Genomic DNA, 13,611 nt, shown 5'->3' with positions numbered 1-13,611 from the left:
CATTTTCAATTAGGTGTATTAGTTATATTAACTAATATAACTAATAACTAATATTATATAACTAATATTGTGCTGTCCTGGAAGTTCTCATCGGTATCATCTCTTCAAGTCCTTTTAATATGCCCTGACAGAAAAAAACATGGAATTTAGAAAGATGGCCTAACTTTTTTCACATGGCTGTATTTATAATCTATTTGTTAATATATACACTGCTTGACAAAATCTTGTCGTCGATCCCAGTTGTAAGAGCAACAAATAATAACTTGACTTCTAGTTGATCATTTGGAAAGTGGCAGAGAATCTTGGGTCTATGTGGGTTCCAATACTGCAGAAGACCTACTGGAACCCACCTAGACCCAAGATTCTCAGAGAAATCAGTCAAGTTTGGTAAAGGAAAAATTATGGTTTGGGGTTACATTCAGTATGGGGGCTTGCGAGAGATCTGCAGAGTGGATGGCAACATCAACAGCCTGAGGTATCAAGACATTTGTGCTGCCTATTACATTACAAACCACAGGAGAGGGCAAACTTTAGCAGGATAGCGCTCCTTCTTATACTTCAGCCTCCACATCAAAGTTCCTGAATGCAAAGAAGGTCAAGGTGCTCCAGGATTGGCCAGCCCAGTCACCAGACATAAACATTATTGAGCATGTTGAGGGTAAGATGGAAAAGGAGGCATTGAAGATGAATCTAAAGAATCTTGATGAACTCTGGGAGTCCTGCAAAAACGCTTTCTTTGCCATTCCAGATGACCTTATAAATAAGTGATTTAAGACATTGCAGAGATGTATGGATGCAGTCCTCCAAGCTCATGGGAGTCATACACAATATTAACTCTTTCTCCAATGCACCATAACTTTATATTCTATTCTGTACATTATTTCTGTTAAGTGACAAGACTTTTGTCTGAGAGAAGTCAGACCTCACTGTCCTAATTAAATTATTAAAAATCAAGGCATGATCATATTTTATTTTAAGATAATAAGCATAATCTTGAGGCCTTTGCCTTTCATATAAGCCCCTTCTGATACAAAAAGAGCAACTAGATATCAAGTTATTATTTGTTGTTCCTAAAACTTGGATAGGCGACAAGACTTTTGTCAGTTACTGTATATCTTTAAATTTTTTAAAACTAAAACAAGACAAATAACAATTGTTCTCTCATTTTTTAATTATCAAAGGTCCCGACAACTCTTCTGAGGAAAGCATCTGTCTGTCAGTCAGTCAAGGAAACAACTATTGTCAATGACTGGGCTCAAAAGAAAGCTGATGTTCAGCAGGTATAGAAAACATTCCTGTACTGAGGTCTTGTGGAAACATTACAAAACTGATACCAAAATAATAAGAATTAGATTTTTATTTGTTGATCACAGGTATCTAGCAAAAATGTGACTTCTGCTGGAAGGGAGTCTTGGTCTAGAGACAGATCACAGTACTTTTCCCGTGAGGTAATAGAGTGATTACTCATCTAAATATGAAGAGTTCAAATCTGCTAAGTATATAGCATCTGAAATCTTCTTCTATAATGAGCATTTTTCTCCTATGTCTAAGTGTAAGTTTAACATTTACTCTTCTGCTCTTAAGAATCAGTCATGGATGCGGAAACAGTACCAAATCGACAACTACTACCAGGTAAATCTTAATCATGTTAACACGTCTAAACTTGTTACTCTTCAGTAAAACTGTGCTCTTGCAAAATCCTAAAATCAGTAATATATAGGATTTTCTTTACTCTCCTTAGGGCTCCACATTTAGCAGAAGGGGCTCGCAAAGAAGAGCGAAAACCTATTTCATCAACCAATCCACTTTACAAAGCTTGCTAACTCAGGTATACTTCAAGCAGTAAATTCATCTGTAGCACTTTACATTACCTATATATGAACAATGATGCAATAATGTGTAAACTAAACATTATGATGAGTTAATGATGAGGTAATGCGTGCGCTAATCATGAACTAACTTTATAACATGAGTCACAAGAGTTCATGCGTTAATAACGGCTACCTTAATTACTTGCTAGTACATGTTGTTAATTAATTTATTGATTAACATTTACGTTTTAGTTGAATGGAACCAACATGAACTAATGAGCTGTTATTGTAGCATGACATTACTTGGAGGGGTACAAATTTCTCTCGCGAGTGCAACTCGTGCCTGCTGTTCTTGCGTAAATCCACCAGAGGCCGCTGTTGACTGAATGACTGACCAACCGTCTGATCCCCCCACCCACTTATACCTGCCAACACTTCTGTTTCTCCCAGAAAAGTCCTGTAATTTCACCCCACTCTTGTCCTCAACTTTTTGGTACAATCTGTAACATCCCCGGATCACCAGCTTTGGTATAGTACTTATCCGATCGCAGCAGTCCATAGTAGAGTTACTAACACCACAGTAGTTACTAACCGGTTCTCAACTGTGTTATTCAGACAAATGCATACTGCCACACCCCCAACACACCGGTCTTACGGAATTTTGGAGACAAATGTTGGCAGGTAAACCCACCCCCTTTTCAAAACCCAACCGATAATGTTTTAAAAAGCACCGATTGACCAGCGTCCACCGACTTCCCTAAACCCAACCTACAGTGTTTTGAAAAGCCATTTACTGTTATGACATGACTTTACTTGAAGGGGCACATCACCATTAACTCATCCTTAACTGATGGAACTTCAGTGTTTAAACTGATCATGTTGATGTTGACAGAACACTTTTCTATTGTTGTTCAGTGTAAACGCACTAGACTGACGTGCATAAGGAGTTTTGAGTAGTTAAGAATGGGTTTATGATGATGTGTCCCTTCAAGTAAAGTCATATAATTATACTTGACAATATAATATAATAACAATAAGAATGACAATATAATTATACATTATTGTCATGATGGTTAAACTGGGCATAAAATTATGTGGTAATTAATACAGTAATTGCATGTACTAACAAGTTATTAAGATAGCTGTTATTCAAACTTGAACTCATGTGGCTCATGTTTTTGTTGAAGTTAGTTCATGATTAGCGCACACAATAACTCATCATTAGTCCAAACAGATAGAGTAATGTTTAGTTTACATATTAATACATGATTATTCATGTTCTGTTATTGTAAAGTGTTACCAATTCATCTTCCACTTACCAACAGATAAATTCAGAGTTAATTAACTTCTTTGATTTTCAGAAATTACATTTAATGCAATCTCAAGAAAATGAGTTGCTGGATTATGAGCCTCATCTTTACGCCTTTGAGGACAACACGGACAAGCTTGCAGATCTGGACCCCATAGACCTGCCCAGTAATGAGTTTAATCCTGATCTGCTTTCTGACCTTGGACCTGCATTTAAGAAACTGGCTTCTATCTGTAATCCAGGGTCAAAACAGAATTGATGATTGTCTAGTGATCAGTTACTGATCAGTCAGGGTCCAGTTAATTGTTACAAAGGGGGAAAAAAACAAAAGATTTTAGTCTTAATGTCTTTAAATGTCTTTTTATGTGTCATAATTGCACTGGTCAATTTGATTCGGAATGTTATTTGTTTTTTTTTTGTTGTTTTTTTTGCTTAAATTTTTTTCAACCCAGGCCCATTCTGAAAACCTAGCCCATACATTTCTGGAGTGCGCCAAATAGGAGGTATGTTTTTTTTTTTTTGCAATTTTTGTTTTTGAAAATCCACCAGAGGCTGCGCTTTTTTTCTCACGTAAATCCACCAGAGGTCACTGTGTACGCTTTTTCATATCTCAAATTTCTCCTGTGAGTGCCATTCGCACCTGCTGTTCTCATGTAAATCCACCAGAGGTCACTGTGTACGCTTTTTCATATCTCAAATTTCTCCTGTGAGTGCCATTCGCACCTGCTGTTCTCATGTAAATCCACCAGAGGTCGCTGTGTACGCTTTTTTAGATCTCAAATTTCTCCTGCGAGTGCCATTCGCACCTGCTGTTCTCGTGTAAATCCACCAGAGGTCGCTGTGTACGCTTTTTCAGATCTCAAATTTCTCCTGCGAGTGCTATCCGCACCTGCTGTTCTCGCGTAAATCCACCAGAGGCCGTGGTCGACTGACCAACTATTCGATTCCCCCACCCACTCATAACTGCCAACACTTTGGTTTTTCCTGGGAGTCTCCTATATTTCACACCATGTCCCCCCACCCTCCCATTTTGTTATTTCTCTCAGAAAACTTACGTAATTTCGATCTGCCTCGATCCTCAGCTTTTTAGTACAGTCTGTAACACCCCTGGGTTGCCAACTGTGGCATAGTACTTATCCAATCGTATCGGCCGCCCGAAACCCAGTCCATAGTACAGTTACTAACATCAGAGTACACTTACTAACCCGGTTCTCAACCGCTATTCAGGCAAACACATACCGCCATACCCCCAACAAACTGCTCTCACAGAATTTTGGAGACAAATTTTGGCAGGTAAATACCCACCCCCTAAGCCCAACCGATAGTGTTTTAAAAAGCACAGATTGACTAGCGCCCACCAACGTCCCTAAACCCAACCGACAGTGTTTTGAAAAGTGATCCAGAAAAGAAATGCCCCCTGATTTTTACCACATTCTCACTCTGTTATTTACTTGTTTATTTTACTTTTTGGATTTTGTTTTTGACTTGCCTGCTTTCTCAAATCATTCTTTGCTGGACTCAAACTCTGTCAACTCCTATCTGTGTCGCAAATTCTTGGACGTATGCAACGAGCCACTGGACAAACTAGTAACTGCAGAAAGCCGTCCATACAGAGGTAAGCGGTCAGCTGGTAAAGAAACGGCATCAAACCGTCTTGTATGGTTTGTTTTAAAGATTAAATGCAGCGATATGTACTTATGGCTACATAATTCTCAATCTCTAGAAATGTATAAAGGGCTATGTTTTCAGAATGAGCCTATGTTGATTTTTTTTTTGTCTTAAATGGGATAAGTTCTATTTTTTATTTTTGGTGAAAAACTATGCTGCCATGTTAAATGTATATTTTACAACCAAAACTTTTCAGTTTTTCACTTATAAAAAAAGTTTACAATTTCCTAAGGGTGGAAAAGAGCTACACATACAGTTAGGTCCATAAACATTTGAACATTGACACAATTCTAACATTTTTGGTTCTATACATAGTGACATAAACATAATAAATTTTAAATAAAACTAAGATGTGCAAGATGTACTTTAACTGCATACTGCCAGCTTTAATTTGAGACTATTTACATCCAAATCAGGTGAAGGCTGTAGGAATTACAACAGTTTGCATATGTGCCTCCCACTTGTTAAGGGTCCAAAAGTAATTATATATATTAATATAATAAATATATAAAGGTGAATTTAAAAAATTTAATTTTTACAAGTTGATTCTGGTCTCATCTGTCTATGGGATGCTGTTCCAGCAATGTGAAGGTTTTTTTAGAACTCTAATGTGGCCTTTCTGTTTTTGAGGCTCACCAATGGTGTACATCTTGTGGTGGACCCCTCTGTATTCACTCTGGTGAAGTCTTCTCTTGATTGTTGACTCTGACACACATACACCTAGCTGGAGAGTGTTCTTGATCTGGCCAACTATTTTCTTCACCAGAGAAAGAATTCTTCAGTCGTTGAAGATTGCAATTAATGAGGGAATAACACACACCTGGCCATGGAACAGCTTAGATGTCAATTGCCTCATTACTTTTGGACCCTTTACAAGTGAGAAGCACATATGCAAACTGTTGTAATTCCTATAGCGTTCACCTGATTTGGATGTAAATGCCCTCAAATCAAAGCTCCAGTTAAAGCACATCTTGTTTGTTTCATTTTAAATCCATTTTATTGGTGTATAGAGAAAAATGTTGGATTTGTGTTGATGTCTAAATATTTATGGACCTATATGTATATCCATTCACTTTTTCCACAAACCTTTGGGTCACAAGTCCAACTCTCTAACCATTAGGCCATAGCTGCCCCTGTGTGCTTTGCACCTGCAAAAACAGGCCATTACTACCTCAGAGAACTTTCATTAACCTGTACTTCATTCTTAGTGTGATCATTTAAACCACAGGTGTCAAACTGTGTTCCTGGAGGGCCACAGCTCTGCACAGTTTAGCTCCAACCCTAATTAAAAACATCTGATCAAATTAATTGAGTGCTTTAGGCTTGTTTGATGCCTAGGAGCATTGAAGCAGGGCTGGAACTAAACTCTTCAGAGCCGCGGCCCTCCAGGAATCAGAAATTGACTTTGACGCCTCTGGTTTAAACAAATGAAACAATATGCTTTAAAATATTGTACTCAGGGTTATAAATATGTACATAGAAATCTTTAATAGTGTGATTTTTAAGATGATGTTTGTATGCATTTTAAAAATGTTACTTTCCTTGCATATTTAAGATGCAGAACAAACAAAAAAACTACAAAATGTTGCTGAAATTATGGGTTACTCAAAGATAATAAATGAACGTCAATACTTTGTTACCTTTGAAGTGGTAATTGATATTTCTCAATGTTTGTTTTATTGGACACACTTTATTTTGATGGACTGTTTATTGAATTTAAGTTACATTGCATCTACATGCCAAATAATTCTCATTAGATTATAAGTAGACTGTTAGCTTGGGGTTAGGGTTTTGGTTAGTTTGAGTTGACATGTACTTGCATAGTTTCTTATAGTCAGTTAAATGTCTGTTGAAGGAGCTGTAGATATTAAGCAGACAGTCTACTAATACTCAAATGGACCATCAAAATAAAGTGTTATCGTTTTATTTTCAGAGCACTAAAGAAATTGTAATTGATTGCTCAGCATAAATTCTTATATTTTCTGGAAATAAAGGCGACTGTTAATAAACATAGAATAATTTAAGTGTGCATTTTGAAAAGACATATACTGTATGTCCTATAAAAGACTTAATTGATTAATTAAAACATATTATTACTTTTAATACTTTTAATATTACATCGCTTTGGTACATTTCTCAGATCAGAATTAAAATTTGCAAAACAGGAAGTGCACTTCTCAAAACATCATGCACAAATAGCAAAACACCATGGATTACCTGCAAAAGCAAGTCACTTCAACAGAAATAGCCACTACATAAACTTCATACTGTATGTTTTGTGAAAGAAATGCCAACATGTAAGACTTCAACGCCCAAAAAAGTCTCCTAAATCTAAATCTAGAAAAATAAACAAAGATTTTGAAACAGATAGCTACTCTGTGTTGTGATTGTTTTATACAGCAATGATAGTCTTGTCCATTCATCCAAAAATCCATCAGCACCATCAACTCTGTCAGAGGAATATTTTGATAATTGATTTAGCTATTTTACATGTTTACCAATTGTTCGTTAGTAGGCTAATTGTCCCAATCGTCTGCTAAAATTAAAATGTGAGATTTGCTATGTCTGATTGTGTTGATACAGTGATGGCAAAGTCAGGTTCCATTATTTTTCTGTTATTTTTAAGAGAAAGGTTGCATTGTAGCTTTGTACAAGATTAACAAATGTATAATTTCTCTCGGTAATTGTTTATTTATTCACTTCCGACTACAGCTCAGGAGATGGCGGTATATGCACCTCAAAAGCGATTCACCAATAAACACGAGAAGAAGAAGAAAGCAGCGTCAGAAAAAGGATTAGAAAAAGTTGTAGCAACTTGCAAGAGGCTTAAAACGCTGTCATTTCTAACAACAATAACTTAACCACGATGGCATTGGGCTCTTTTTATTCACTTTTGGTGAGCCGCATGATGGCAGTAGCCGACGAAATATTCGACTCTGTAAAAGAGAGCATAATTGATTATGAGCAGGAGATTGAACGACTGAGGCAGGAGAACTGCTGTCTGAGGAGCAGAAGATGCAGGTGTGTGGAAACATGCAATGGTCAGTATCGTATAATTATTGTTCCTAAATGATCTTATCATGCTTTTATGTTATAGACAGGGACCAGTGTAAACAATTGTAGTGGAACTGTTCTGTTTATTGAGGTAAACTTGGGGTTTATTTATATTCGCATATACGTACAGTGACAACTCGTGACATGCTCTCATATTGTTTAGCATAGTACTTTAGTACTTTGAATATTGGGTCTGACATCACATGCGAGTAAGGTTTTAAAACAGCATTACCACTAGTTATTTGACTGAACAGTCTTGTACTTTGATATTCATTGGCTGCTAAAATGATTTCTCTATTTAGAATTTAAAAAGAATACTCTTCTGAAATTATATTATTGATGAGAAAGTCTAATTGTGTGAATATAAAGCCAACTTTACCTCTGTGTTTTGTTTGGAGTACCTTATAAACTAACTTTAGTTCTAACTAGCTTTACTATTAAGGATTCCACTTAACAATAATATATCATGTATATATAAGCTGGCTATGCTGTATATATTTTTTTATGAACACCAGCATTTTTATGTGGTTTTAAAAGGTTTAGATAATTGATGTGTTTAAAATTGAACATGATAATTTCAGTATTAAGGGTAAAGCTGGTTTTATATTCATTCATTTTTGAACAGTGACAATTTCTGATATGCTACTTTCAATATTCTGTCTGAAATCGCGTGCAAGTGTGATTTAAAAACAACAGTAGCATGATTTAATTTAGTGGTTGTCAACCACGTTCCTGGAGGACCACTAGCTCTACATTTTTAGATCCTTTCAGTCACGCCCGTTACAGGTTATTGGCCCCGTTTACACTACTACGTTTTAGTTTTAAAACGCATAACTTTTGCTATGGATACCCCTTTTGTCCACACTACCCCTGAGTTTTTGAGCCCCAAAAACGGAGCGTTTTGGAAACACTGAAGGGGCCATTTTGGTTTTAAAATGCTGCTGCTCTATGTCAGTGTGGATGTGGGGAAATTGAGACATCTGAAAATGGAACATCTGATTGGGACACATCAACATCAACGCTGCGTACGCACAAAAACTTTGCGTACGCCAGGTTTCACGCTCAGAATCGCTCACGTTTGGATTTACTAACGATGAACTGAACGTGGGAATGTGCGCAGCTCCACGCCAACTTTCTGGCTGGCGTACGCACATTTTTTGTGCGTGTCTGTTTTATTTCCATTGGCGACTCCTAGAGGCAGTTGTGTTAAATTCTTCTCTACAAAGTGTCTTTGAGCCGTGCAATGGCAGCTGTATGAGACAGGTTCATCTAGCATGTATATAAGGTTTCCATACCATACAGTTGACCAGCTAAACATTAAAGCGCAATTTGCAGCGGTCGCCTGTTTTCCCAATGTAATCTGAGCAATCTACTGCACGCACATTGCTATAAAGACACTATCTGAAGATGAATTTGCATGCGTGAATCAGAAACATTTCCATTCAATAAATGTGCAAATAAAATATGATGCACAGACTTATTAATGATTCCTACTTGTCTTTCTCGTTATAAATAGTAGGCAAAATCTGATATGTAGTGGGGGAAAAAAGAAAAATGAGTTCATCAGACGCTGGATTTGAACCGAGTTCATGCTCGAACGTGTCAAAACATGTTAACATGCGTTTAACAAGCTGCGCCACTGAGACTGTAAAGAGTTCTGCAACATTTTACACCTATAAACCACACTATTTCTTTTTTAATTCATTCAGTGTGATGTTCAGACCCAACTGTGTTAACCGCATCAGCTAAACTCTCCCACTCAATTTTTTTCTTTTGTTGTTAATTCCGGAGGACAAACTTGCAAATAACACTGCTTTTCTCCGGTCTACCTCCGAAAGGAGCACCTCCAATTCTCACATTCTGTTTAAAGTTTCTCTTCTTGCTCGCTTTTGCCATTGCTTTTTTAATGGGTTTTGCCAAAGTAGAGTCATTAGCATATTCATACGGGGGAGGAGGCAGGGAGGGGTTTTGCGCTCGTGCATGTTGCGCTCAGTTTCACGTTCATTCGGATGTACAAAAGAATATGCGTGTAATTCAGCGTACGCAGTGTTTCATACATCTGAATTTTTTTCTGCGTACGCACCAGTGGTGTAGCGGACGGGCCCGCAGGGCACGCGCCGCGGGGGGGCCCCGCGTGATTAGGGGGCCCCGCGTCGTCGTGATTTTCAATAATTAAAAATCCACCGGCGAACGCAATAATCAAACTCTTGGGAACAACTGTGGTCGGAGCCAAAGTTCACACGTCTGTGTTCTCTGAACACCTCTAAAGCGGTGGACTACTTCATTCTCATTGCTTGCCGCCAATGTTGCCAACTTAGCGACTTTGTCACTAGATTTAGCGACTTTTCAGACCCCCTTAGCGACAAATCTAGCACTTTTTTGTGTGTGTTATTGGAGATTTTTTTAGACTGTCATTCGTCCATACTGTACCGTCCCTACTCTTCTCAACGAGCTGCGTGTGATGCCGCCGGCCCCTCCCCCGCCTCACAGCACTGACAGGCGGCCCAGTCAGTCCTCGTACAGCAGCCTCTCCCACCTGCAGCCCGAGAGCAGATCACCCCTCTGCGTACCGACGACAAATGATTTAGCACAGGCAGTGTGAAGGTATTTCCCTTGTACAGTCAAACCCATCTACTTCTCCTTTATTTTAACAGTTTAATTGGACCGTTTATTCTTTTCTTGTTCACAATCACAGATATTAGTGACAGTTTCTGAACTTGTCTGAGTTTATTACATATGAGAGATTACTGCACATTCACTACATATCTATAATGACATACTGTATTCAAACAGCAATAAATTTAGTTAAATAAACATGCTTATATAAAGTGTAGTGCAATTATAAATACCCCTTTATTAACCATAGGCTGTTAAACAAACAGAAACGGTAGAACGTGATGACGCCAGTGATATGCAAATTGACGTATGACGTACCCCCCCCCCCTCCCTTCATCAGGGGGCCCCGTCAGCGATCCCTGCAGGGGGGCCTCTGCATTTTGCGGTACGCCACTGGTACGCACATTTACAGCTCTGTGTGTACGCAATGTTTTAGTATGATTTCCACGCAAGTCTTCGTACATGAGGCCCCTGGTGTTCCTCCAGGAACGTGGTTGAGAAACACTTATTTAATTGACTGTGAACAATGTTGTACTTTGATAGCCATTGGCGTATTTTAAAGACTGTTGAGAAGAAGTCTGAATGTGTAAATATAGAACCAAGTTTACCTCTATAATTTAAGCGTTGGTCAAGCAAATTTTTTTACTTTTTTTTTTTTTTTTTTTTTGGCCCACATCTTGGATTGAATAATATACTGACACAACTCTGATAAATATTATGATAACCTATGAAATGTAGAAGAATGACAATAAAACTCGACTTGACTTGATAATATGGATAATAAGTCAACCAGGTGCTCATTATGCCTGTTAAAGGGTTAAATTGAAAAAAAAAAAAAACATTTTAATAGATTCTGAAGTTCTTTGGCTTTTTAAATTTCACTTTTAAAGATTTAATAAAACACAGCTTTTTTACATTATTGTTGATATTTTTGTGACATTGCTATCGTTTTGTAATTTTAAATGAATCTTGCGGCTCATGTTTCACAGATACTTCAAGTTCGAGAGATGAAGTACTGCAGGGTCAGAGCGGTTCACAACTCTCAGAAATTCGAATGAAATTGGAGGTTGCCACTGTGATGTCCCCTGATCCTTCTGGTCAAGCTGTTTCCATTGTTTCTTCCCTTTCTGAAGACGTCACTGAGCAGGAACCAGATCAGTGCCTCCAGATTCTGCCAAAGGAAATGGTGAAGAGTGAAGATAGTGGCGGTACAGATGCATTGATCACAGTTAAGTCTGAGCTGTTTGATCATCAAACCAGTGAAATGAATTCATTTGCAGCGCTGCCTGACCGCATCTATCAAGTTGACTATCTGATAAGTGAACAAGACGTTCAAACTGACCTCGAAACCTTTAACAAGAAGATCCGGAAGGGTCGGCAAAAACAGAAGAGTGTGATATGCAAGATTTGCGGAAAGTCTTTCAAGAGCAAAGAACATTTGCAGAGTCACGTAATATTGCATCAGAACGAGAGGCCTTTCTCCTGTGCTTCATGCGGGATTCGTTTTAAGACGAAATTCAACTTGAAAGAACACGAGCGAATCCATTCAGGGGACTATCGATACAGCTGCCCGAGGTGTGGAAGAGGCTTTTCCCGATCGAATCATGTCAGAAACCATCTCAAATCTGCGCGCTGTTTTCTGATTGAGTCTCTAAACCACTAACAAGTACTACATTTTAGTACTTAATTGGATATAAGACACTAAAACAAAAGAGAGATTTTGATTGAAAACAAGTTACTTGATATTGGTCGCTCTTGGTCTGACTTGTTTGGTTGTTGGATTTGAGAAATGATCATCGTTAAAGCTCTGGAATATGTCTTTTATAATTTCGATGTCATTTTCTGGTCAAATTGTTTCTGTATCAAATAATATTCCACCTTACATGTTTACCTTAGTTTATACTGTAGTGAAATGTTCAAAATATTTGAGATGACAATCGGGGTGATTCTGTTATATGGAATTATAAAAGTTCTGGAAAAATAAACTAAAGTTCTGAAAAAGTCTTGAAAATTTGTTTACTAAATGTCTGTATACTTGAATATGTTTTGCTTGGTAATATTGGCAGGGTTCGACTTGCCACGGAACGTTTAATTTCTGGAATATCATGGAATTTTAGATGGTCTATTGAAGTAAGACATGGAATTTTGAAATTATTTTAAGTCATGGAATGTTAGGGATTTTTACCAACGTACACTACCTGACAAAAGTCACTTATTCAAGTTTTAGGAACAACAAATAATAACTTGACTTCCAGATTATAATAAAAATACTTTTATGATACAAAAATGGTTTCTCCTGTGTTTCTCATCTAAATTTCGCCGAAATTTTCCAATAATTGGGAGGAAGAAGTCTGCTGACACTGTGCTGAAAACTTCGGAAGCATGCCATGGTTAACCCTGCTCTGAAAAAAGTGTTGCATGCAGAACTGTTGCAAACAATTTATTTGTGTTGAATATAAACAAACAAATTAAGTTTATTAATGTTCAACTTAATTTGTTCGTTTAAATTCAACACTAATAAATTGTTTACAACCACCTTACGTAAAAAAAATTGAGTAAATCCAAGGAGTCATCTCTGAATATTTTTTTTCAGTGTGAGCAAATACCTTAAAACTCTGTTACATTGATTCATTCATTCATTTGCTTGTTGGCTTAGTCCCTTTATTAATCTGGGGTCGCCACAGTGGAATGAACCGCCAATTTATCCAGCACATTTTTACGCAGCGGATGCCCTTCCCATCTCTGGGAAACATCCACACACACACTTATACACTACGGACAATTTTGTGTTACATTTAACCCCGCGTAACTTTGTGCCCTGCACTCCCTTATGTTTTTACATTTTTGAGCTAGATGCTGATTTTCAAAAAGGTGGAGTGTTCATTTTAGTAGAGTAGATCAGATTATTTTAAGACCAAAGAGCAGACATACAATACTCAATTCTGTTGTTTATTTGAAAGGAAACAGGGTTGTGTGAAATACGTCAACAGCTGAGCTTGCTGTTATAGAAAGCAAATTTCAGAACATATATATGTGGCACACTTTAAACAAAGGAAGAGTCTGGTAAAAAAAACAAAATTAGTTTTAAACTTCATAAAGTGTAGAGGACTCGGAAATGGGAAGTAAACAGACTGAAATCGTTTCCCACTCCAG

At 37.6% G+C, this 13,611-nt stretch overlaps 2 protein-coding genes across 2 annotated transcripts in view; both read left to right on the top strand.

The window, feature by feature from the left end:
• Positions 1 to 5,272, top strand: part of cdh27 (cadherin 27) — a 29,321-nt gene extending 24,049 nt beyond the window's left edge. Inside the window, exons 13-17 of the mRNA XM_017358274.4 lie at positions 1,182 to 1,280; positions 1,374 to 1,448; positions 1,585 to 1,632; positions 1,742 to 1,828; positions 3,173 to 5,272. Of these exons, the coding sequence (XP_017213763.3) occupies positions 1,182 to 1,280; positions 1,374 to 1,448; positions 1,585 to 1,632; positions 1,742 to 1,828; positions 3,173 to 3,379 (516 nt within the window). The 3' untranslated portion in view covers positions 3,380 to 5,272. The remainder of the gene's footprint in view (positions 1 to 1,181; positions 1,281 to 1,373; positions 1,449 to 1,584; positions 1,633 to 1,741; positions 1,829 to 3,172) is intronic.
• A 2,280-nt stretch (positions 5,273 to 7,552) lies between these two features.
• On the top strand, positions 7,553 to 12,459 carry zgc:173548. The gene is given in 2 exon segments (NM_001105705.2): positions 7,553 to 7,829; positions 11,448 to 12,459. Coding segments are annotated over 2 exon segments (849 nt in total). The 5' UTR covers positions 7,553 to 7,654; the 3' UTR covers positions 12,122 to 12,459.
• The last annotated feature ends 1,152 nt before the right edge of the window (positions 12,460 to 13,611 follow it).

This window comes from Danio rerio, chromosome 11 (genome assembly GCF_049306965.1).
Source record: "Danio rerio strain Tuebingen ecotype United States chromosome 11, GRCz12tu, whole genome shotgun sequence".
NCBI lineage: Eukaryota > Metazoa > Chordata > Actinopteri > Cypriniformes > Danionidae > Danio > Danio rerio.
The sequence above is the reverse complement of the archived record's forward strand: the minus strand, read 5'-3'. Positions and strand labels throughout refer to the sequence as shown.